Here is a 27,301-nt window from a genome sequence, read left to right as displayed (position 1 = left end):
TTTTCTGGAGTTTATCCTCTTCTGATGTGTGATTTATTTTTTTTCTGCATCATGGCTGATTTGTAAATTGTAACACACACACACAAAATGTTCTGTATTTTTCCCATTAATTTCCTATGGACCTCAAACTGTACAAGTGTGACTTTTTTTAAGACCATCTCAAAACAAGTCCAAATTTTATGTATAAATCAAACAACAAAATATTCCAAGGCACTCACATGGTTAATCATGAAAAGCCATTAATGAACTGGGCTAATTCATTAAAACATTAAAAGAGTTGATCAACACATTATAGACACAGAATTCACTTTCTTCAGGATACACATCCATTATTCACACAAACATTCTTTAAACTACTGTCAATCAGTGGATAATCAAAACAGTTAATTAAAAAAATAATTAGTGGAAATAGCTTTAACCAACCAACTTCTACACAAACCAAACAAAGTAGTAAAATACATACGAAACATATAAATTAATTAAATTGGAAAACAAAAATAAAATATAAAATATTTTAAAATATAGAGGAAAATTATTTATTAAATTAAAATCTATTTTAGGGTAAAATAAAATAAATGTATTTCCTTTTGTATTTTTTTTAGCTTCCGTATTGTGGAGAAGTATGATAGAGAATTTATTCAGTATTTGCTCCCATTTATTTTAGTCCAAATGATCAGCCCAAAATGAAGGAAATTTCTTAATTCTCAGACCACATGGGATCTTTTCTTCTAATGATTGAATAATAGCAGAGGGTTAATAAACGGTGCAAATAGACCCTTTCCTCAACTCTCTCCTTCCATTCTACAACCAACATGTCACAATCAGCTGTGTATTATCTTTAGAAAGTGGTCCCTGTGTTTTGATGGCTGATTTTTAAACAACAGCTGTTATAGAAGATATGTAATATGGTACAGTTTATGCTGATGGACTGCAGCATTTGTACATTTTGTCAGAGTGCAGCACGTTCTGCTCAACTGAATTTCATCTGGGTCAACATCACATGTCTACAAAGATCGAATATCACTCTTTCCTGAGAAGGTACAATCCATAGAGGCCAAAGTCGACTTGGAAATGTCTTGGACACTTTCCTTGAATAGAACGGAATGAAAGGGGTGGGCAGGAAGAAACCTCTGATGTCATATATGAACACATGGTCTTCACATTGGTGGAGTTGTCTTTTAAACTGTGCACAGAAAAGAGGGAAGAAGATCAGAATAAATAGTTGGAAGACAGAGATTAATGACCAAAAGCGTCAGAAAAGGTAATGTGCAATTATTTACAAAAGTGTAAAAAATGTACTTCATGATTTGTTTGAACATATTACTGATATCATTAGAGTGTGTCTAGAAAGGTTGCGTTTGTTTGCTTTTGAAATGAAAGTTTGAAATGACAAAACAATGGACCATTTTTATTAAAATGATAAAAAAATACAATAAAATTTGTGACACTTTGTGGTTGCAGACATTAGTGGAACATCCAAAAAGTTAATGTGATGATGAGATTACTGTTTTAATTAGAGGGGAACTGACTTCATATATCCACTTAAATAATAACAATAATAAAAGTTTTAAAAAATCTGAGCAAAAATGCAAAGTTGAAAGTAAAGAGAAGTAAGTTCTTGTATGTTTCCAGTATCATTAGCTGAATGGCAGAGAACTACATTACGCCTTCCGGTAATGAAAACATACTCTGAGAAAACACAAGCTCAGCAGTTAAATGTTTTAGCAACAAAGCAACAAAGAAAATCACCACAGAATATAATCAGAATTACAAAATCATTTTTTTTACCTGTTTCCTTAATGTTTTTCATAGACCAAAACCTGTTTATGTGCGGCCAAAAACTAAAGTATATGATCAATATGAGGCATGGTTATGTTAATATAGAAATAACCGAAAAACAGTGCTTCCTAAACCTGTCCTGATGTCCCATCAGTACACACGGTTCCCCATATATCTCACATGATTAATCTCATCTGGTCATTAGTAGAGACTACAAGACTCGAGTAGAGTACTATAAGAAGTAAGTTTGTAATTTATAGTTTTTTTGAATGGGTTTTTGGTAAAACATCTGAAAAAAGTTCTGTGGTTAGCTTTATCGTGCTACCCAACATGTCACCACTGGGGTATCCCCTGCTTGTCTCATGGCAGGAAACTAGAATTACCGTTGAGCAGGCTGCACCCATCTCATCAGCTCCCAGTGAACACTTCAATTTGGGCACGTATTCATCAACATCAGCATTGTACAAGGGACAAGGGGATGTCCTGCACACAAAGTTCCATAAGGAAAAAGATTCAGCAATTCACTGATCTCACTTCAGTCACAGAGTTTCCTAAGAGTCAATGTTAGCAGCACATTCATAAGTCCCACCAACAGGCAGAGAAACAAATAGAGACACCATTAGCGTAGCTGCTGTTCCAACCAAGTAAAATTAATTAGTTTAACCCAAGCTAAAGAATAGGAATGTGCATTTGATCAGATGCAACTGCAGTCACAAATTATTAGATGCATTATTTGAATGCTTTGGAGTAAGATTAAAGTTTAGTTTCCAGATTAATGTGGTGTGGTCAGTGTGATATGACAAAGAGTAGTGTTAAAGGGGTCCTATTATCCTCTTTTACAACGTATTGATTTTGTTTTGGGGGTGTACTTGAACAGGCTCTCATACTATGTTGTTGGAAAACACATTATTTTTCGAATGAACGTCTCGAATAGTTCCTGTATCAAATGAAGGCCTGCCTTCTGAAATACAAAGTTTGCTGTGATTGGTTAGCTGGGGTAGGGTTTGTTGTGATTGGCCCCTCTCGACGCCTGGTCGGGAAAACCAATCCACTTTGTTTCTATAGCACATTTTACAAACACAAAGTTTCCAAAGTGCTGCATAAAAGATTCAGATCATACAAAACAATTAAAAATATATAAAATACAAAAAATAAATATATTAATATATATTATATATATATTAAATACCACAAAGGACCACACAACTCACGCGCAGTTAATAGCCAAAGAGTAAAAATGAGTCTTTAGACGAGACTTAAAACACTCAACTGTAGGGGCAGTTCGGACATGGAGGGGCAGAGCGTTCCATAGTTTAGGTCCAACCACAGAAAAAGCCCTGTCTCCTCGAGTTTTAAGTCTCGATTTAGGGACTACAAGCTGTAGCTGGCCCTCTGACCTCAGTGTCCGTGCTGGCGTATAAATTTGGATGAGGTCCGAGATATATGTTGGGGCCAGTCCATTCACAGCTTTAAAAACAAACAATAATATCTTAAAATCAATCCTAAAACGAACAGGAAGCCAGTGCAATGGGGCAAGAATTGGAGTTATATGAGTGCTCTTCTTGGTTCCTGTTAAAAGACGTGCTGCAGAATTTTGGACTTTTAAACTTTGGAAATGTAATGCCCCTTACCATAGCAGCCTGCAAGCTTCAGTTTAAATATTGCGTCAAATTCGCTCAATTAGTGCAGGATTTAAACCCGGATGATTGTAACCATTCTAAGTTTGTCTGCCTTGGGGAAACTAGCCCGTCTCTGACTTAGTGATAAAACTCTTTGCCCTCTCTAGGACCCCATTTAAATAGCTGGGTACCTTTTGCAGGTACACTTAGGTCATGGTTGTCATAACAGCAAGATTGGTCTGAATTGGCTAAAGCGCTACGGACATATAACCACACATTCAGTTTGGCAACATATTTGTGAAATTCAATCACACATTATTTGATAACAGCTTAACTAATCAAATTGAATTTGACAACTTTTTGTCGGTATGGACTGAAGATGATTAGGTTTGATTTTCACAAAAATTAGACCAATAGTCTAGTTCAGTGGTTCCCAACCTTTTTCAACTCGTGGCCCACACAACCAAACAAATATATTTGTGCGGCCCACTGCAAAAAAAGTAACTGACCCCACTATTGTTGGTTAATCACTTAATACTTAGAAGCTAGATACTCAGAAGCTAGATTGTTGTCTTTATTGAATGAACTGGCAATGAACAGAAAATAACTCGGGCTGGCACTGCTCAGGAAAACGGGAAAACCAGATCCAGGCAGAGCTCGGCAGCAGGTAGACAGTCAGCCGAGCAAGCAGTCAAGAGGGAACAGCCATTTATGTTGACCCTGTTGACAGCCATTTATGCATGTTTGAATTTGTTGTTCTGTAGCATATGCAGCAAAAATATCTAAGATAAATTGGTGGTTTATTCTTTGACCAATCAGCGAGCTCGAATAGTGGAAGCATACTACAGTTTAATATTTATTTTTTGTCATTTTATTATATATATGAAAGGATGTTATTATGTAATGACTTAGTCATTTTTACATATATTAACAATATTATAATTTATTTTAATAGTAATTGGCGGCCCACCTGCAATACCATCGCGACATACTAGGGTGCCGCGGCCCACAGGTTGAAAACCACTGGTCTTCATGACGTCTTAGGGTACAAATCGAATCATCTTAAGCAAAAGAAATCAGAAAAAAAAAAAAAATCTTTCTAGCCCTTATTATTAACGTAAATTTTGGACAGTTAGTAGTGCTAGGCAGTGTTCCTCAAATCTGGCCCCGGAGGGCCAATGCACTGCAGAGTTTATTTCCAGCCCTGATCAAACTCAACTACCTGTGATTTTCTAATGATCCTGAAGACCTGAAGATCCTGAAGATCCTGATTAGCTTGCTCAGGTGTGTTTGATTATGATTAGAGCTAAACTCTGTAGGAAAGTGGATCTCTGGGGCCAGATTTGAGGATCCCTGTACTACTTAAAGATTTTTTAGAAATTAAATTACTTAGTTAAAGACTACAAATCAGGGCTGGCCTTGACCAACTTGGTGCCCTAGGCAAGATTTTAGCTGCATTGCCCTTGCATCACAGCCAATTCCTCCACCGATCATTCAAAAAAAACAAAAAAAAAAACAAACAAAAAAAACACTGACATTAAGTCAACTAGTTAGTAGTTGACTTAATGATAAAGTGTTATCATCCAATGCTATGCTGCAATATTTAATCAGTTATTTTAATATTTGAAGTAAAATTGCAATACTAATATATATGTCTTGATTTCTTCATTTCAAACATTCTTAAAATTAGTAATTTATCAAAGAGACAAGAAAGAATGGAAATATGTGTACATGAACAAGATGTTTATTTGCTCTATTAAAGGCTGAACTGTAAAATCTGGACCATAATCCAAACAAAGATGCTACATGTAGCAAGAGCAGTTTTATATTTAAATTGTAATGTATAATTTCTACATTTGAACAGAGGTGGGTAGTAACGAGTTACATTTACTTCGTTACATTTACTTGAGTAATTTTTCGGGGTAACTAATACTTTTCGGAGTATATTTAAAGATGGGTACTTTATACTCTTACTTGAGTACATTTTTTGGGAAAAATCTGTACTTTTACTTCGTTACTGTGGGCGACGCCCCTCTCGTTACTTTATCTTAATGCAATAAATGCTTCAGTTTATTCCAAACACGCCGTCTACTTTTCTCTGGACAATGAGCGATGCCCATTCGCGAATGATTCATTCTTTTGAGTCAACTCTGTTCAAAGGCTTTGATCAAACCAATTGGCAAACGAGTGAATTGGTTCATGAATCAGTTTGATTGAGTCGTTCAGTTCCATGCTGCACGCGCTGAGCTCTGAAGCGGTTCACTCAGAGTTGTAACGTTTAAGAATATTAGCAGCGTTGAAAACGGGGCTATGGAACTGCACTGAATTGAAAGCTAATCTGCAAAGGCTATTATTTGCTTGCGATGGAGATCCTTATTAGATGAACGCGTGTGCTGTCTACTGTTTAACAGGTAATAACTTGGGCTACATTCGATTACAGTACACGATACCACTGTGACATTAGTTTGTTGTACGTGTGTGGCTTATAACAGGTTGAATGCAGCTTCCAAAAGACAAAGAATAGCCGATTAAGATTTTATTAATTTTAATACAATCACACCAGTGCGAGTACGTTCAGCAAGTCCTATCATCAGCTGCTAAATTCAGATCTGTGATCGCTTGCTGGCGCTGAGCCAGAGACAGACGCGTTTTTACAGCACTGCGCATTAACCAATCACACACGGTTCTGTTGAGCTTTTGAATGCAATGGCCAATCAGAGGTGTTCCGATGAGTCATCGCTGAAATGCCGGTGCTTCCTTCACTCGCTCACTTACTGAATACCTCTTTCTGGCGAATTCTCTCGTCAGAAACAACAAAGTGCAGATGTGTGTACGAATCTATAATTAAGATATTGATTTCACAGTGTTAACAGTTTCAGTGATTTTAATGGTAGTTTCTGAGAGTGAATGAAATCTAGACTGTCAGTGAAAATTATGTTTAATAATGTAAATGTTATTTGCTCTCTTTCTGAACAATGAAAGATTAGTAGCAATATTTATATCACATTAACTTTCAATGTTAAATTCACATTTAAAATAAAGTCAGTCGTATTAAAAATATGTTATGGCATGACACCTATATTTGTTACTTAAACAGACAGGGTTTTATAATAAATTACATAAATTGGATTAAAGGCTGATGAAATATATACATTTATACACACACACACATACATTACATACATTTTTTGTCTATATATCTATATAAAAAAAGGCTCCGTATATATGACCCAAAGTAACTAGTAACTAACTACTTGAGTAGATTTTTTATCCGATACTCTTTTACTCTTACTCAAGTAACTATTCAAGACTAGTACTTTTACTTTTACTTGAGTAAATATTTCTAGAATTACTTTTACTTTTACTTGAGTAAAGTTTTTGGGTACTCTACCCACCTCTGCATTTGAAGCAAAATGTATTTTATTTTTATCAATTTATTTTATTTGTTTATTTCAGAATAATGAGAATGGTCTTACTTTTAGCTTTGTAAAATTATGCTACTTAAAAAATCAGGACGAAACAAAAACAGCTGACAAAAACTCTGACAGCAGGTGGCATTTAGGGAACAGTGTTGGCAATATAGTGTTTCCTTAGTTACCACTGTAAACAAAGTGCTTCTAAAGACCATGGCACCATGAGCATTATACGGAGGTAAGATGAAAAAATGCCATCTAAACTTTTCTGATGAATATTCAGATACATTCATATAAATATCATCCCCAATTTAATATTTGAGATTTCTTCGCACGTCCTCGATCTTTGCGTCCTTCTTCAGCGTCTATGGACTCTGTTAACGGTAATGGTAGCCTTCGCGATAACGCTATCGCATTAATAAGACATATTTATTTATATTTGTTGTGCAGCCATAATGAAAATGGAATTATATATATATATATATATATATATATATATATATATATATATATATATATATATATATATATATATATGAAGAAAAAAAAAGAAAAGAAAAAAAAAGGTATGATGCACACAGCCACACCCCCACCCCCCACCCATGCCAACTCCACCTAGTGATTTGAGCCCTGCACCAAACTTTATCTGTGTGCAAGATTTTATAACTTTTCCACAGGTTCTATGAGCTAATATAGAATCAATCAATTGATCACCTGTCAATTTGTCTCCTTTAAGAAAGTAGAAGAAGAGGGAAACAAAGGATGTGCATGCGTGACGTTCTTGATTACTGACGTCTTATTTGAGCAGTGCACGTTTGTTCTGTTATCTCCAGGTTTACACAAGCAATTATCAGAAAAGGAATACACGGAGATACAATGACTGAAAACGGCGGTGAATACCGTGAGAGGGTGCTGAGGATGGACACGATGAACCCGAACGTTAAACGCGTGGAATACGCTGTACGAGGTCCCATCGTCCAGAGGGCAGTTCAGATCGAAAGAGAACTCAAGATGGTGAGTGTCAGTTCATCTACTCATAAACTCATTAAAATCGTATAGGCGATCAGAAACATCAGATCGCAAATTATTTATTGATTTATTAACTTTTTTTAAAAGTTGACTTTAAAAGTCGACGGGCTTTCTGATTAAATACTAGTATAGGCTACTGCATACTACAGCTTTCTGTTTCTATTCAAAACAGTATGCAAACCAATGATCTGCAAACGTTATAATGGCATACATCGGTAAGCCGTTCATATATCTTATATATGGTTTCCGTATAGCCTAATCTGCATGTGGCAGATATAGTTTACATAGTTATGATTACAGAAATATAAATAATTATTATTATTTAAACCAACTTTGGATTAGTGTTAACTATAAGCATGTGAATCCAGTGTTTGTGTAAAATCCTGTAAGAGCTTTGAAAGAAATATGTGCATTTGCCTATCCAAAAATATGATTGGATGTCTCTAAATACAACTTTCGTTTTGTTTTAAGATTATCAGACATTGTGGTGCCTCAAAAGTCTTGTGTGTGTGAAGTCACTGACTGACCTGGCAGAGGTCACCTTAAGTTTCAGACACCGAAAATAAGTCAAGAAAGAGATACTACATCTAGTTCAGTTTTCATACTGGTAATGCAAGGCTGAGTGCATTGCATTGTGGATTAGAGTAGCCCATTTCATGCTATGAGCTCTGTTGTGTATTACACATTTTGACAAATGAAACTCAATTATCTTTAACGTTCATCTCAATGTCACCTAATGCATACATCATAACAACAGTGACTACCAAATCTGCATAACACAGACAACAGTCTGATAGAAATGAGCTAGATAACACTAAAGTGATGATGGCTGTGTCTTAAAACTTGGTGAGCTGCCTACCCGAGTCTTACCTGTGATCTCAACACAATCAAGCTTTAACAAAGTTAGATACTGTGGTGGTATGATGGTGGTATTGCCACTGATTTTGATATGTAGCTTACTGTGCCCTGGTGACAACTAAACCGTGCATTTACTTTTTACATTACTACTTTACAGATCATCCATGTATTTGTTATGTGTTCATTGTCTTCGTTTCATTAGTAAAAATGTCTCTATCTGCATTTTATATACAGTGTTAGCTTGTTTTGTTAATGCTTACAGCCTTATCACCCTAGTGTGCCTGATCTTGTCATGTTAGGGATAGAAATAGGAAATTGTCACACAGGGTAAAGTTACAGGTCTGAGATCTGTTTTATCAAGAAACACTTCTTGCTCTTTTTCTCTATAAATGCTTCTTGTCTTTTTTTTTTTTTTTTTTCAATTATTTTCAAATAATCAGCAAAGAAATACAATTTCACTTCTTTGGAACTTTGAAACACAAAGGTATGAAATTCGCAAAAGCATGGGAAGTATATTCAAATTATTATTATGTAATTTTATTAAATACTCTTTTTTTCTTTAATAGTTCTATCTAGTAAAAGTTATATTTTGTGATTTATTATTATATTATATAATTAGAGCATTTAAATGTAACTTTTATTTAAAAAAAAATTGAACACATCAAGTGGTTATGAAAGTATTAGTGTTGTACCTATAAGTTGTTGTTCACTTTCAAAATTGTATTATCTTGTTTCATTATGTTGCTTAGAAAGGTTTGCGTGATGTTCCTCCAGTGTTCTAGAAAGCAAATGCTCTGTACAGTTTGTTTTAGTTGGCTGTCCACTGTAAGACAGTTTCTCAGAGATGATGATCTGTTATCTGCTGCAAGCATATTTCCTGTACATGACACCTCCTGCTTCTTACATATTTTAGTTATTTTTTAACACATCTTGAGTGATTATTAAACATTGCAAAGCTGAACTTACCTGCACTTAATAGTAAATTCATATTATAGTACTATTGTTTATGAAAAATAAGAGGAACATTCATAATGCCTTTAAAGCTGCAGTAGGTAACTTTTGTAAATATATATTTTTTTACATATTTGTTAAACCTGTCATTATGTCCTGACAGTAGAATATGAGACAGATAATCTGTGAAAAAAAAATCAAGCTCCTCTGGCTCCTCCCAGTGGTCCTATTGCCATTTGCAGTTACTGACCGCTCCCGGTAAGAAATCAACCAATCAGAGCTGTGGTCCGTAACTTTGTTTGTGTTCAAAATGTAGAAAAATGTATATAATAAGCGAGTACACCATGAATCTATTTTCCAAACCGTGTTTTTAGCTTGTCCTGAATCACAAGGGTGCACCTATAATAAGTGTTTATATTCTGACTATTTTAGATTGCTTCGGGGGTACCGCGGCGGAGTAACCAGTACCTTTGTGATTCTTCATAGACATAAACAGAGAGAAGTAGTTCCGGCTACGATGTTCTTCCGCAAGACACAAGCAGTTCTGTTTATTAACCGCTAGAGCGTCAAAAGTTCCCTACCGCAGCTTTAAACACATCATAATATATGGTTAAACTATGTGATTATAATTTAAATAAAATAAGAATATTTAGATCAATGCAGAATTGTCTAATCTTGTTAGGGTAAATATAAATGTTTCTAAAATATTGTGTATCCAAAAGTGGAAGTACTTCAAAACTCTTCCCCAATTAACAACAGTGCCATCAACTGCAGTATGAGGAGAGTGTTGCAGTCAGTTGCAGCCAGGATCATTTCTAGCCTTTTATCAGTACTGAGGCACAAAACCTTCACCATATTTTAATATCCGTTTATGATATTGTTATTGATACTGTCCCTTTTTAAAATACTGTATTTTAAAGATATGGTTTTTATAAAATCCAAATAAGCTTTACAGATCTTTATTGGAAAGGGTTTAAACCATATAGAATTATTTCACATGCACCTGTGGAACGGTCCAGACATTTGCGGTTTACAGGTGGTAAACACTTAAGGTGTTGAAGTGTACAAGTTCAATGCAAATTTTCGCATCTACCTGACTCACAGTTGAGCACCTTTGAGGGAATTTTGAGGAGACAATTTGAGCAACCCCCTCCATGAAACCTCAGGGTACACAAAGAGGTTGACCTCTTGGAGATGTGACAATTTGCAGTGAACTTGAACTTTTATCCTAAATGATCAGAGCAGTATACAGTACTTAAAGTTATGGAAAACATAATACATACAACAAGATTACACGTTTGTTGAATTTAATCAAGGGTTTACTAATTTTTGCAACCCTCCTTTTAAGCAAATTTGTCTTGTCTAATTTACTTATTTACAGAAATTGGTGAAAAAATATAATGATCTATTTTAAGGAATCGTTGGATGAAAATTCTCTAATTATTTAAAAAGCCCAGTTGTAAATTTATGTTCTTTTTCCTATTTCTTTCTTACTTTAATTATCTTTGTTATCCTATGTTTCTTACTTTCTCATTAATTTCTCCGTCAATGTAGGGAATAAAAAAGCCATTCACAGAGGTCATTAAAGCAAACATCGGCGACTGCCATGCTATGGGCCAGAAACCCATCACCTTCTTTAGACAGGTGTGTTTACAAGATATTTTGCATGTCATGCTAAATTTTAAACAGTAGTTTTTGTACATACTGTACATTTGCTCAATTTGTTTTGTCAGGTCTTGGCTTTGTGCTCTTATCCAGATCTTCTTGAAGACAGCAAATTTCCAGAAGATGCCAAAAGTAGAGCTCGCCGCATTCTGCAAGCATGTGGTGGAGGAAGTCTCGGTACAGGAAAAACTTTTAAGTTAGATTGAATTAGATAGTTCAAGCATACATGAAATCAAAATGAGCAACTACTTAACTGTTGCTGAAATCTTGTTCAGTCTTTGATTCACCTTTTTGACTGATGTCACAAGGACAATGCAAATTATTGGTTATTGTTTTTTGTCTAATTTTCCACTCTGCCAAAATGCTCACGTAGGAATCCATAGCTTCTATTCAAAATTTTACTAGTGCAGGATAGTCTAAATATAGGTAAATATTTGTGTTTGGTGTGAAGGGTCTAGAGCAGCAGGTCTCAGTTACAGTCCTCGAGACCTCTTGCTCTGCACATGTCTCTCTTATCTCTTCAGACGTTTGTTGTATTCAAATGTAAGTGCCCTGCGAAGTGTACATCACAGTATATAAACTTCAAAAGATTTCCCCTGCTCAGGGAATAGTGAGCAATGAACACTATGTAGGAACCATGTTAGTCGGAACATAGTTCATGCACTGAGCTCACTTCTAATGAGCTGATTATCTGAATCAGGTCTGTTAACAAAGATAGACATACAAAATGTTCAGAGCAAGGGGGTTGTGAGGACTGGAATTGAAAACAGCTAGTTTAGAGTACTTTAGCAATAAAGTCGGTTGGTGATGGTCTAAAATAATATCTGACATAGTTTGAATAATGGCAGGATTAATGGAGTGATTTAAAAGTGAACTCCCCACACCTCAGTAAAGCACAAAAAGGTAGAAATACAAACTTGAAAGTCTTAAATTTACATTCATTAGTCTTCCGTCACTGAGGGTAATCCAACACAGGAGCGAGGAATGACACATGTACGGACAAAGTAGACCTGACAAACACAAACCGAATGTACCAGGACTAAACAGAACACAGGAACCTGACCATATAAGGGAACCGAAACAGGGGCAAAAAATGACACAGACAGTCCATGATCCTGACATTATGCCCCCTCCTGGAAAGTGCATTCTTGCACCATAACAACAACAGAGGGAGGCCTGGGTGGGAACTTGGGAGGCGGTTACGGAAGAGGACGGACACCCGGGAGGGGGCTGGCAGACAGAGACTAGGATCCGGGAGGCCATGGTGGAGCCAGAGTGACAGAGGACTGAGGTGGAGCAGAGGGGATGAAGGAGCCTGACGGAGCTTGAGGGATGGAGGTATGAGGCTAAGCCAAAGGAGTGGAGTCCCGAGGCGCAGGATGGTCGACGCCAGACCAAGGTGTAGCTATAGGGATGAGGGAGCCTGGCGGAGCGTGTGGACTGCCGGGCCACGGTGGAGACGAGGGATCTAGAATCCGAGGTGGAGCCGAAGGGTCAACAGGCCTCGGAGGCTGGAGGTGAAGTCAAGGGAGACTCCAGCCACGGCAACGCTGGAGAGTGGCAGTCCTGCAGAGCTCGCACCACATAGGTGGTGGCCTGAGGGCAAGCAGAGGGGCTGCCAGACAACAGTGGTGGAGGCGGCAGGAGCAGGTGCGAGGGTGGGCAATTGTGAGCCTCCAGGCATTCGGGGCTACTCACCGGATCAGTAGCCCTCTCTAGGTTGAACATCAGAACAGGATTGAGCACTGGAGGGTGCTTTTGACTGGATTTGGGGGCTGGAGCCCTCTTCCCTTCATTTTGGCACTTTCGCAATGTCATATTCTGCTCACCCTATGCTGCGGTGCAGAGTACAGAAATCCTCTCTCACACTATCCTTGGCTTTCTCCCTCATAGCAGACATTGTTGCTGGCTCACACACCTTGACTGAATTCACTGCCTCCCGCTCCGCTGCGATCCTCAGCTCTGTTGCTCTATGCAGGGATGCCTCGTCGGCAGGCTCCGGATCTCTGTCAGTGGTGGGCTTGGGCATGTGCATCTGGTAGATGATGGGCTGGGCTCTGGGCACTCTGGATGCGGTGTTGAAGCTGCTGTCATAGAACGTGCTGAGCGCATCGTCCGGGTAGGTGGTGAGAAGGGCTTTAGCCAGAAATAATCTTGTATGACCCTCGAGCAAGCAGCCCCCCTGCTCCAGCAGAAGGGGAAGGAATTCGGGGTGAAGGAGGAGATCTTTTAAACAATGGGAACAAAAGAAAACACTGAGTAAATCCGGAAAACAAAATGGAGGATAGACAAATGGAGGTTATTGTTTTGGTCGGGTGATCTGTCACACTTACACTGTCTAAGGAACGATGGAGACTTTTTAATTCATGAAACATGAGGGTAATCCAAAAAAGATGGAGAACACCCATGTGTAGCGCTAATGTGACTCCTAGGGCCGTTACATAGTCAACGTGAGAAAGCGAGCAAGCAACGCGAGCGACACGCTCCCTTTCATAGTCTAAACAGTGGACGCAAGCGTCACGGTCAATGCGTGTATGCAATACACCGCTCACGCACCAGGGGTAGTAGAGTCGGGTGATATTAGTAGAGTCGGGTCGCATGATATTCAGATCACAATGGCAACTGAAGAGGAGTGTATTCTGTTGCTGATTTTACATCGGCGGCAACAAAGGCAATGCAGAGATAGACGGTGGCATTTAAATCAAAAAAGAGATCAGATTGGGGAGTTTGTGTCTCTGGTGCTTCCCATGCGAAGCCTGGAGGAGGAGAGACATTTTTCCTCTTCGCCCGCCATTGTATTCAAACCTTCTTCTTCTTCTGTAAACACAATATACTTGAATTAATGTACAATACTTGCAATGTATTGCGTGCATCGGCGTGTCGCGTAGCAAAAACTAGGACGACACATTTGGCTACGCACCGACGCATAATGGTGGCCGAAGCGTAACGATGCATAGCCTCGGGGACGCGTATGTGTACAGATGCGTTGACTATGAAACGGCCCCTACACTTCTCTTTGATTTGTAAAATGTCCCATGACTGAAAATGCTTTTTAAACCCACCCACTTCAGGTTGACTTTGCACTGGGCCATTCTCTGCAGACTTATTTAAATATTGTGTGGGAATTTGATTTGATTGATTGATGATCCGCTCTGCCTGATCTGATGATGGTGATCGCATGTTAATGCCAAGTGTAAACACAGCCATATATACACTCACAGGCCACTTTATTAGTCGCAACCGTCTAACTGCTTGTTAACACAAATATCAAATCAGCTAATCACATGGCAGCAACTCAGTCCATTTAGGCATTTAGACAGGGTCAAGATTATCTGATGGAGTTCAAACTAAGCTTCAGAATGGGGAAGAAAGGTGACTTTGGTTGTTGCCAGATGTGCTGGTCTAAGTATTTCAGAAACTGTTGATATACTGGGATTTTCATGCAAAACTATATCTAGGGTTTACAGAGAGCAGCCTAAATGAGAGAAAATATCCAGTGAGTGGCAGTTCTGTGGGCAAAATGCCTTTTTGGTGCCAGAGGTCAGAGAAAAATGTTCAGACTGGTTCGAGCTGATACAAAGGCAAGAGTAATTCAAATAACCATTAGTTTCAAAGGAAGTATGCAGAAGAGCTGTCAAGAACATGAAACTGATTGGACCATAGAAAATTGGAAAAAGGTCTAACAATAAAGATTAGTCCACTGAACCCATGTGCAGTTTATTACAAATACAACAGTGAGCAAAAACAGGAACAAAGCTTGGCTTGGCAAAAATATGAACAAGGCTTGGCTAAGCAAAAACATGAACAAGACTCACTAACAGGGGGTTACATAAACAATACTCAACCAGAGACACTGGCACATGAGGGGCTACACATACCAAAAAATATAGCTCATATGAGACAATTCATCCAGTGAGAAACCGGACACATGAATAAGACAACCAATCACGGCATGACACATTGAAGAAGGAACCAATAACAGGATCATATGACAGGGTAGGAAAACGCATGCCAGGAACATGAAGCATGGTTGAAAATTAAAATACAAGACAAGAAAATGGTAACAAGAAACAAAACCCAAAAACCAGCGTGACATATCCCACCCTGTAAAGGCTGCTCCAGATGGCCTAATGGCCCAGATGCTTAGATTTTTTTTAATAAACATGAGTACTGCACATTTAAAAATTTAAACCCATTGTGTTTTTTTTTTATATTACTGTACTTCTGAAGGAATCATTTTGGATGTCATTTTCATTTCATCTTGCATGCAATGTCTGATAAAGCAGCATTTGTGAGCAGAGCGCAGTTTTGTGTACAGCCATTCAGGCCCGGCTGCAGGATGAAATGACTGAGGGGGCATGTGAAATTGTTAAGGGGGCTTAACTTTATTACACCATCAAAATGCTTTGATGGCTGTCATGTTCATCAGCTGTACTCTCAATCACACTTTCAGTGTTCTTTTTGTGGTCTGAAATACGCTGCATATACTTTCTTATGTCCATTTTTAATGATATTAATGATAATTCACATTTTAGCTGAAACTGAATTGCTGATAATATCACATGTTCAGATATTTGCTCGATGGACACCGAATGGCGCGGGGTTGGATAAAACCACGCCCCTTGCTTTAAATTTAAACAACTGTATTTTCCATGTGATTTAAAGCTGCGGTAGGGAACTTTTGACGCTCTAGCGGTTAATAAACAGAACTGCTTGCGTCTTGCAGAAGAACATCGTAGCCGGAACTACTTCTCTCTGTTTATGTCTATGAAGAATCACAAAGGTATTGGGTTACTCCGCCGCGGTATCCCCGAAGCAATCTAAAATAGTCCGAATATAAACACTTATTATAGGTGCACCCTAGTGATTCAGGACAAGCCAAAAACACGGTTTGGAAAATGGATTCATGGTGTACTCGCTTATTATATAAATTTTTCTACATTTTGAACACAAAGTTACGGACCGCAGCTCTGATTGGTTATTTTTTACCGGGAGCGAAGGAGTTTCTGCAAATGGCAATAGGACCACTGGGAGGATCCAGAGGAGCTTGATTTTTTTCAGATTATCTGTCTCATATTCTACTGTCAGGACATAATGACAGGTTTAATAAATATGTAAAACATTTTTTTACAAAAGTTCCCTACAGCACCTTTAATACCCACATCAGGAAATCACACAGCCAAGCCAGCGTCATTTATTATGAATAATTAACCCTTTCACACTAAAGTTTAAAATATTCTAACTGACTCCCGAGAGTAAGATTTTTCAAGGCGACAGTTATTTTAGAACGTTCCCCCTTAATGTTTCCATGGCAACGCGTCATATTTGTCACGTGAAACACAGCAGCCACAATAACTGTATAACAGATGTAGGCTATCCTTCATTTCGTTTTTCCTTTTTTATTCGAAATATTCACAAACTTACTTACCATGTCATCAACTATCCTATATGCCGATTCTCAAATATGTGTAAGTGAGTGTGTTTGGTCGTTTTAAAATCTTTATAACAATAGAGTAAACTTTATAGATAGCATACTTCCACTGTGTTTATCTGATTTTAAAAACACACGCCGGCTAATTACATTTGAATAGATTGTTTTTGCTGCTTTCACAGACTCCAAATGTAGCCTATTTTTTTACCAGTGCTTACGTGTAGCCTATTTAAATGTATGAAATCTAAAATAAACATTAAGAGGTTGAAAACACTACATAGTTGTGATATATGACAGCGTTGAGCTCGTCCGTATCTGGCTCAGCGCCAACCAACGCGAAAGATATTTGAATCTGGCAGTAATGTCACGAGTCACAACACTGAACATTCTAAATCCCATGGGGATAAGGTTAAATTATTATTTAACTCAAAAGGTTTACCATTTATTTTTAACCATGAATACAAAAATGAAACAGAGGGGGCACAAGTCAGATCTGAGGGGGCATTGCCCCCTTTTGCCCCCTCGTGGCGCCGGGCCTGCAGCCATTACCGGGGAAACCTCGATCTCACCCACTCTACAAGCGCCTCCTGCTGGCAGAGAATGAATTTGCATATATATGCCACCACAAATAGAGTGCAAGTTTATGGGAAACACTGCATAGCATGGCAGAGGATCAGAACTTTGGGACCAAGGTGGAACTGGGACGTGGAGCAGAGGCAGACCATGGAGCAGTGGTGAACCTGGACTCCAGAGCAAGGGCAGGTCTAGACAGTGGAGCAAAGGTGGGCCTGGAGCATGAAGCACTGGAGTACTTGGACCATGGAGCAGTGGAGGACCTCGGCCATGAAGCAGTGGCGCAGCTTGCAAAGCAGGGAGCCCACATGGAGCAGAAGACCACTAGGTCAGAGGCGGCGGAGAAGGAAGCCAGGGCAGAGCTGGCAGAGCAGGAGATCACCAAAGCAGACAAAAACACAGATGGTGCAGGGAACCACCACGGCAGATCAGGCAGGACTGGAACAGAGAGCATAGACAGGTTAACAATGGCCTCTGCAGCCACATGCGGATAAGCATAGAGTTCACCTTGAGAGGAGCTTAAGCAGATGCCACCACCACGAGGTGCTCTGCAGCAGAAACTGTTGCCACCTCTGGAGATTCTGCAGCAGAAGCCAACATCTCGGGAGGAAAAGGCACAAACTCATGGATAAGAGAGGCCTCTGGGGCAGATTCATGGACAGAGCAGTGAGTAGCCCAAACACACAGGATGGCTACCACCATAAAAGATAGGGGAACATAGGAACCAATAGCAGGATCACATGACAGGGAAGGAAAGCACATGACAGCAACATGAAACACAGTTAAATATCAAAATAAAGGTGACATTTCTTCATAGTTCTTCATAACCTCTGTAGTTCATTCTGGCATGCTGGATATTAGCTTCTGGGGTAATTCCTGACTGATGGCGATCCATTCTTGCCTTAGTAGTTCTCAGAGTTGATCACAATTCGTGGGCTTCTGCCTGGCCACTCACCTTTTGAGGACTGATCACAGTGTTCTCTATGGGATTGAGATCTGGGGAGTTGCCTGGCCACAGTTTCAAAATTTCAATGTAATGCTCTTCTAGCCACTTCTTTATCACTCTTGCTTTGTGACATGGTGCTCCATCATGCTGTAAAATGCACAGATCATCACCAATTTGCTAATGGATAGTTGAAAGAAGTCGCTCTTGCAGGACATTTTGATACCATTCTTTAATCATGGCAGTGTTTTTGGACAGAGTTATGAGAGACCATTCCTTTGGTTGGAAAGCAACCCGACACATGGATGGTCTCAGGATGCTTCACTGTTGGCACATCACAGGACTCATGGTAGCCTTCACCTTTTCTTCTTCAAACAATCCCATCCATCATGGCGGCTTTTGCAGAAGTACGTGCTAGAGGTGCTGTGGGCCATCGAGCGTAACTGGGCAGTCCAATAATGCAGCTGTGCAGGCTCGCTTGAAACGGGAACAGTGGACGAAAATAGGTACTATTGATACCTGTACTGAGAGTAACATTCCAGTGGTCAAAACTAAGCTGTGTGAGTGTGTTTGCAACTAGATTTTACCCTAGTATCGATGCTGACATACTCTGTACAGTGAGTGTAATGAAATAGCTGACATGTATGACCCACAACTTTGGCTGGCGGGTATTTATGTTCGCTGTTATTCTGAGCCTTCTAGAGTAGACATTGGCAGCACGGCCCTCGGATCAGAAGGCTGATTTGCAAGAACATCGCCCAAGTGCCTGTCGTAACATCTGCAGGCTTACAAGAGAGCAGTAGCTTTGTGGGTCTTCAGGATAAACTAAACTAAATGAAGATCAATGTAGTGTCATATAATGCTAAGAGGACTGTGTGTTGGTCATAGGGATGCAGATAAATCACGCTGTTTTGTGGTGGATAAACTATTGGAGTCCTGTGATGTTTTGTGTGTCCAAGAGACCTTACCTAAGCATGACTTGGAAAGACTTAATTCTATACATAAAGACTTTTATGGGGTGAATCTACCACTGACCTGAGCACTAAAGTAGTTCAAGGTAGGAAACCCGGTGTACTGGTGTACCCGGTTAACGACTGGCGCCGATACAGGATGGCTGCCTCCGTGACGAGCTCTGCATATGTTTTTGTGTTTTTGTTAGTTTGTCCTGTCTTTAGTTATATTCCTGCCATCAGTTTCACCAGGGAAGAACTGCTGAACATTCGGCAGAATGCACCACAAGATGTTTTTCCGGATTTCAATTATTCAGATGTTTTAGTGAACGTTGTTATCGGAGGAGCGGCGGCGCTGATCAAGCGCTTCAGGATGCGCCGACGGGGGAAGCGAGCGGGAGCGCTCGTCAGACTCAGGAAGTGCGGATTTCCAATGCCGTTGCCTAGCATCCATCTGGCAAATCTCCGCTCTCTACCCAACAAAACGGACGAACTCCTTCTGCTTACTCGGACAAATAAGGATTTCACACACTCTGTTGCTCTGTGTTTCACGGAAACCTGGCTGAATGACACCATCCCGGACAGCGCGCTCCATCTGCCAGACTTTCAGCTGTTTAGAGCGGATCGCGAATCAGAATCAACTGGGAAATCGCGCGGCGGCGGGACATGCTTTTACATCAATGAACGGTGTTGTACAGATGTAACTGTGTTAAAGAAGACGTGCTGCTCAAATCTCGAAACACTCTTCATTAACTGCAAGCCGTTCTAATCGCCGCGGGAGTTTCACTCGTTCATTCTGGTCAGTGTTTACATCCCTCGGCAAGCGCATGCGAGCTCAGCTTTACAGAAACTTGCTGATCAGATTACAGAGACAGAACAACAACACCCGGACTCTGTTTTAATCATTCTCGGGGACTTTAATAAAGCCAATCTGTCCCGTGAACTGCCAAAATACAGACAGCATGTTACTTGTCCCACAAGAGACAGTAATATATTGGATCACTGTTACACCACAATAAAGGATGCATTTCACTCTGTTCCACGAGCAGCTTTGGGACGTTCTGATCACCTTCTGGTTCATCTTATATCGTCCTACAGGCAGAAACTAAAATCAGCTAAACCTGTATCAAGGACTGTAAAAAGATGGACTAATGAAGCAGAGCAGGATTTACAATCTTGTTTTGACCTCACTGATTGGAGTGTTTTTGAAGCTGCTACCACCGATCTGGACGAACTCACAGAGACCGTAACCTCATATATCAGTTTCTGTGAGGATATGTGTATTCCTACAAAGACTCAACTAATTTACAATAATGACAAACCGTGGTTCACTGCAAAACTCAGACAGCTCCGTCAGGCCAAAGAAGATGCTTACGTGAAGGGGGACAATGTCTTGTATAAACAGGCTAAATACACATTGGAAAAGGAGATCAAAGTGGCAAAGAGGAACTATTCTGAAAAAATAAGGACTCAGTTCACTTCCAACGTCTCCGCATCAGTGTGGAAAAGTCTAAAGAAGATCACCAATTACAAGACACCACCCCCCAGCACTGTAGAGAATCAACGACTGGCAGACGATCTGAACGAGTTTTACTGCAGGTTTGAAAGAACACCCATCACCTGCCCTGAACGCCTCCCCACACAACCATTCACACCCTTCACAACTCCTGCAACCAGCCCCAAATGCCTCTCCAAACAACCGTTCACACCATTAACAGCTCCTGCAACCCATCCTGAACACCTCTCCAATCAAGCACTCTCACCATTCACACCTCCTGCATCCCCCCTCTCAGGTGGGGCACCTGCAATTCAGATCAGCGAGGATGCGGTGCGCCAAGTCTTCCGGAAGCAGAAAAGGAAAAAAGCACCAGGCCCAGATTGTGTTACACCAGCCTGTCTGAAATCCTGTGCTGACCAGCTGGCCCCCATCTTCACACAGATCTTCAACAGATCGCTGGAGCTGTGCGAAGTCCCTTCATGCTTCAAACGTTCCACCATTATCCCCATCCCTAAGAAACCCAAAATTACAGGACTAAATGACTACAGGCCTGTGGCTCTAACGTCTGTAGTCATGAAGTCATTTGAAAAACTGGTGCTGGCCCACCTGAAGGACATCACTGGGCCCTTGCTGGATCCTCTTCAGTTTGCCTACAGAGGAAACAGGTCTGTGGACGATGCAGTAAACATTGGACTGCATTATGTTCTGCAACACCTAGACAGACCGGGGACTTATGTGAGGATCCTGTTTGTGGACTTCAGCTCGGCCTTCAACACGATCATCCCAAACCTCCTCCTGCCCAAACTAAATCAGCTCTCCGTGCCCACCTCCGTCTGTCAGTGGATCAACAACTTCCTGACAGACAGGCAGCAGCTAGTGAGGCTGGGAAAATACACATCCAGCACCCGTACAATCAGCACCGGAGCTCCCCAGGGCTGCGTTCTCTCCCCACTGCTCTTATCCCTGTACACCAACGATTGCACATCTAAGGACCCCTCTGTCAAGCTCCTGAAGTTTGCAGACGACACCACACTCATCGGCCTCATTCAGGACGGTGACGAGTCTGCTTACAGACAGGAGGTAAAAGAGCTGGCTGTCTGGTGCACTCTCAACAACCTGGAGCTTAACACCCTCAAAACAGTGGAGATGATCGTGGACTTCAGGAGAAACCCCCCTGCACTCCCCCCACTCACCATCATGAACAGCACTGTGACTGCAGTGGAGTCATTCAGGTTCCTGGGAACCACCATCTCTCAGGACCTGAAGTGGGACATTCACATTGACTCCATTGTGAAAAAGGCCCAACAAAGGTTGTACTTCCTCCGCCAGCTGAGGAAGTTTAACCTGCCACAGGAGCTGCTGAAACAGTTCTACTCCACCATCATTGAATCCATCCTCTGCACTTCAGTAACTGTCTGGTTCAGCTCAGCTTCTAAATCTGACCTCAGAAGACTACAGAGGGTAGTCCGGACTGCTGAGCGAATCATCGGTTCAACTCTCCCATCTATTCAAGAACTGTACTTATCCAGAGTGAGAAAAAGGGCTGTCAAAATCACTTTGGACCCCTCACATCCAGCACACTCCCTCTTTGAACTGTTGCCATCTGGTCGACGCTACAGAGCACTGAGCACTAGAACAACCAGACACAGGACCAGTTTCTTCCCGCTGGCAATCCATCTTATGAACAGCTGATAATAACGGCGAACACACTACACTTCATATTTATATACACATACACTTTATTTATCTAACACACATACTTAGTATACACTTAAATTTTGCACATAATATATATGTACATACATAACTGCATTTTGTAATATACCTGCCTACAATTGTCATTTGTATATTGTCATTCACTATCTACTTATTTGTATTTTTTATTCTTTTATTATGTGTTTTATGTTCTGTCGCTGTCATTCTGTTGTACTGCGGAGCTTCTGTCACGAAAACAAATTCCTCGCATGTGTAAACATACCCCCCAATAAAGCTCATTCTGATTCTGATTCTGTGTACTATGGCAGTAGTACTGGTTTTACAGTACTATGGCAGTACTATGGCACATAAAGTTTGTCTATTAATTTGGTTAATAAGAATTTAGTTCATTTGTGGTGAGAAAAAGTTAATCATTCTGAACATTTATACACCTTATGAGAGTCCACAGAGTGAATATGAATACCTTAACAGGTTGGCTTGTGTTATGTCCTTTATTCAAGATAATGGTACCACATGCTTTTTAATTGTGGGTGATATGGATGTTTCTGATGGTAGCTCCTTATTTGCCAATAATTTTATTGAGTTTTGCTCTGATAATGGTCTGGTCCATTCCAGGTAATTTACCTGATAAAGTTACACACATATCAAAGATGCATGACATAAAACCTTATGGTTGGATCATTGCATCTACACAACTTAGTCAATGAGAATTAATTATGAGTTTGCCACCACTGATCATTGTGCCTTTTTCTATGTCTATAAATTTGGGCATTTTACCTATACTATTGTCTGTGAGTAACAACATGCAGGTAGGGATATTAGATTGGTCTAATTTGACTGAGAAGGAACTTAAAGTATATTGCTTTCAGCCTGTCACATTGTTGAGTAATATTGATTAACCTAAAGACACAGATATATGCTGTGATATTAAATGTAAGAACCCACAACATGGAATTTAGTTTTGTTTCTTGTATGATAACATTGTGGAGTCTCTACTTACATCAAGCAGGTCTCTGCATAATAATAAGATATGTACCTCTAAGCCAGGTTAGAATGAATCTGTAAAAGAGTTTCATACAGAGGCTAGAAAGGCTTTTAAAGCTTGGGTTGAGTCAGGCAGAAATAATTATGGTCCTTTTATTTGAATACAAGAAACGGGCAAACACAAATTTTAAGTATGCATTACTTTTCATCAAGAGGAATGAACATTTTATGAGATCGGACTCTTGCGAAGAATCTGCAAAATAATAATCTAAACGATTTATGGAAAGAAAGAAATCAAATGAACAATTGTAAAACATCTTTACCAACAAATATAAGTGGAGTAAGCGGGTCAGAGGAGATTACTCAAATGTGGCAAAAGCATTATTATGAGCTGTTTAAATGTGTTAAGAGTAACTCTTGTAGTGGGCAACACTGATAATGATGAAGTTATAAATGTCTCCCCACAAGAACTTAATGATGCAGTTATGATGCTAAAAGATAGTAAAGTATGTGGTATGGATACAATATCTGCTGAACATTTACAATTTGCAAGTAGAAAATTATATTATTTGCATGCTATTTGTTTTACTGGGTTTTTAGATCATTGTATTTTGCCAGATTCTATCTTATCTGTTATGTTAGTGCCTATTATTAAAGACAATTAAAATAAATTACATGGATAATTACTTTACTTTATCCAAGGTTATTGAAAGGATTTTAATGAATAAGATTAAACATTTTAAACTGACTTCTGATAACCAGTTTGGTTTTAAACCGAAACATGGCATTGATATGTTTATTTTTGCTCTAAAGGATATTTTTATAACAGGCATAATTCCACAATTTGTTTGTAATTTATTGATGCTTCTCAAGCCGTTGATCATGTTAATCATGAAAATTTGTTTTTGTTTTTTTAAGTTAAACAATAGAGGAGTTCCCAAAGTTTAGTGAGAATTTGGGCTTTTTGTTATGCTGATCAATTAATCTGTAAAATGGGGTAATTGCGTGTCTGTTCAATTCATTGTTTGTAATTGAGTCAGGCAGGGAAGCATTTTGTCTCCCTTTTTAATTAATGATTATATGAATGATTTATCAAAGCTGTTAAATGGTTGTAGAACAGGTTGTATAGTTGGTCATACCATTATAAACCATTATGTATGCGGATGATTTGGTGATCTTTTGTCAATATAATGCTGGTCTTCAACAGTTACTGAGGATTTATTCTCAACCTCAACCAAAACCAAGTCTTGGACTTTGCCTTGGCCCTTTAACCCAGAGGCTTCACCATGGTCCATCAGTCCACCAGCTCCACCGGGCTCCCTCTTCCCTCCCTCCGTCATTACCACCCTGGAATCTGGTTTTTGTCTTCCTCCCAGTCATTCGAACATTCTCCAACATTCTCGAACATTGTCCTCTTCCATAGTCCCCCTCTGTCCCAGCCCTTTTTCAACATGACGCGAGGTGGAGACAGAGAGCCGATGAGCCAGGAAAACACAGAAGATCCAGAGGGCCAAGGCGGAGCAGATGGCGTCGGCGACCGAGGCGGGGATCCAGAAGGCCGAAGTGAAGACAGAGCGACAGAGGTCTGAGGTGGTGTTGGAGGGTAGGAGGAGTCTGACAGAGCCTGAGGTACGGAGCGAGAGGAGTGGAGTCCCAAGGTGGCAGATGGTCGACTACAGACCAAGGTGGAGCCGGAGGGACGAAGGAGCCCGGCGGAGTGCACAGATGGTGGGGGTCCAACTGTCACAGCTATGGACTTTTGTGTTTGCTTTCATTTGTTTTCATTCATTCACTTATGCACCACTCTGTAACCGGTGTATGGAGTACAGATTGATGTGGGGAAAAGGGTCATTTAAAGCAGTTTAACATAGGGCAGCAACATAACAAAACGTGAAAAAAAAAAGAAGGGGTATGAATATTTTCGCAAGGTGCTTCTTCCATTGTTTTATACCAATCAGTCTGCTTGTACAATCTGTTCGATAGTGATTTGACCTGACTAGTACTCATTCACATTTTCACATGTGCTATTATGTGCACATGTGACTATTTATAGGCCATAGCCGCAAAATTAATTTTGACGTTAATGAAAATGAGGCTGTGGGCGATAGACTCACATTTGGGGGGTTTTCCACTGTGTACCTTCTCTCAGTACCACCTCGGCTGAGGTTCCAAGCAAGCCGTACTGCTACCAAAATGTGATGTGTAAACCCTGCTGATCACTGATTGGCCAGAGAGCATAGTCACTACCTGAGTCATTGACCTTGCTACAGGAGGATTTACTAGATTAAAATAGCAAAGCCAGCGAGGAATGAACACAACTTTTTTTTTGAATGAACGTTTCGTGGTCTGTTGAGGAAATATGGATGTTCCTCTTGTTGATAGCCGAGGAGTGGATCCAACAAGAGCTTCAAGGTACAACATGCAATGAAAAAGCTTAAACGACATGTCTATAATCCCACCCAATCTAAAGCAGTACTAAACTGGAGTGGAAACATAAACTTAGCCGAGCTGTACAGTACAATGCCATGCTGTGCCAAGCCAGGCCGTACCATGCAGAGGAAAAATGCCATTACAGTATTTACAATGGCAAGCACTGTATAAAGGTCCTATATAATGTATTTTTCATTATCTCACTTCTTTTAAAACTGTTTTATGGAGTTATGAAGTAAAAAAAAAAATGGGTATGGGAACAATTAGTATGTTAAACAACAGTACAGTGATACTGAACACAGTACTTCTAACCCTCATAGCTTAATTTTCTTACCTGATATGCTGTTTATTTATAAAGATTCTGAGATGTGAGCTCTAGGGCAGCAGAGGCCATTCGTTTTATAAAACTTTAATGCTGTATCAGAGCACTGCCTTTGTTGTTATGACGGAATTATTTGCGTGTTTATTTCTTTTTTATAATGGCAATTATTGTTTATTAAATATTATTGTTCAATAAATAATATTTTATATAAATATTAATAGTATTTAATAATGTTTTAATATTGAGAAATGGTCTGTGTTAGTGATGGTGATTTTGACTTCAGTGGAGGATACAATACCATTAGATGGTAAAAATAGTCTTTATAGTAGAACTAGAGTCAGTAAAATTTTTATATTGAAAGGATGAAACAAGGTTGTAAACAAGGACATTATTTTTACTCTAAAGGGATAGTCTGTCACCATTTACTCACCCTCAAGTTGTTCCAAACCTATAGGAGTTTTATCTTTCCTTCTGCTGAAAAATTAACAAGATATTTTTGTAGAATGTTGACAGTTGACAGTATACATTGACTTCCATTGTACTTTTTCATATCTATATTTGTTTTTCATTGTCATGAGAAATCCCATTACCGCTGAAAGGATAATATGACAAAGATATTGATTCAACATGGCATTTATTTTTTCAAATTAATTAATTTTTGTGGCTTTCTGGATATTTTAGGTGCTTACAGTACTAGTCAGGGAATTGAAATGATTCGTCAGGACATTGCACGCTACATTGAACGGCGAGATGGAGGAATCACGTGTGACCCTGACAACATTTACTTATCCACAGGAGCCAGTGATGCAATCGTGGTAAGCAGATATGACAAACAGATCAAAATGTAACACTAATATTTTGTAAAAAGTGTACATGCAAATTGATTTATATGAAATAGATATGTGCATTACACACTCTAGACCAGAGTCTCACTGACAACTTGTCAGCACTGCCCTGTGACTTTTATCATTAAAATAGCTTTGCTGTAAAAAAGCTGCATTATAGTTCACAGTAATAAAGTGGTAATATTGCTGTCTAGAGAAACATGGCACAGAAACGGATAATTGGCACAATTTCTCGCTCTTTAGAAGAAATTAATTTTTATTGCGTTACTTTATTTTACTTCAAAATTTTAGATGT

General features: G+C 39.5%; 1 protein-coding gene and 1 long non-coding RNA gene across 2 annotated transcripts in view; one reads left to right on the top strand and one right to left on the bottom strand.

Moving 5' to 3' along the window:
- Positions 1–418: 418 nt before the first annotated feature.
- Positions 419–4,611, bottom strand: LOC128025698 (uncharacterized). Its single transcript, XR_008186205.1, has 3 exons — positions 4,369–4,611; positions 2,163–2,262; positions 419–1,183 (listed from the first exon to the last, which is right to left on the bottom strand). It is a non-coding gene; the product is annotated as an uncharacterized LOC128025698 (long non-coding RNA).
- si:ch211-217a12.1 (alanine aminotransferase 2) overlaps positions 1,089–27,301 on the top strand; it is a 34,118-nt gene continuing 7,905 nt past the window's right edge. The window contains exons 1-5 of the mRNA XM_052612173.1: positions 1,089–1,261; positions 7,645–7,825; positions 11,204–11,293; positions 11,383–11,491; positions 26,843–26,976. Of these exons, the coding sequence (XP_052468133.1) occupies positions 1,104–1,261; positions 7,645–7,825; positions 11,204–11,293; positions 11,383–11,491; positions 26,843–26,976 (672 nt within the window). The 5' untranslated portion in view covers positions 1,089–1,103. The remainder of the gene's footprint in view (positions 1,262–7,644; positions 7,826–11,203; positions 11,294–11,382; positions 11,492–26,842; positions 26,977–27,301) is intronic.

This window comes from Carassius gibelio, chromosome A12, assembly GCF_023724105.1.
Source record: "Carassius gibelio isolate Cgi1373 ecotype wild population from Czech Republic chromosome A12, carGib1.2-hapl.c, whole genome shotgun sequence".
Taxonomy (NCBI): domain Eukaryota; kingdom Metazoa; phylum Chordata; class Actinopteri; order Cypriniformes; family Cyprinidae; genus Carassius; species Carassius gibelio.
The sequence above is the reverse complement of the archived record's forward strand: the minus strand, read 5'-3'. Positions and strand labels throughout refer to the sequence as shown.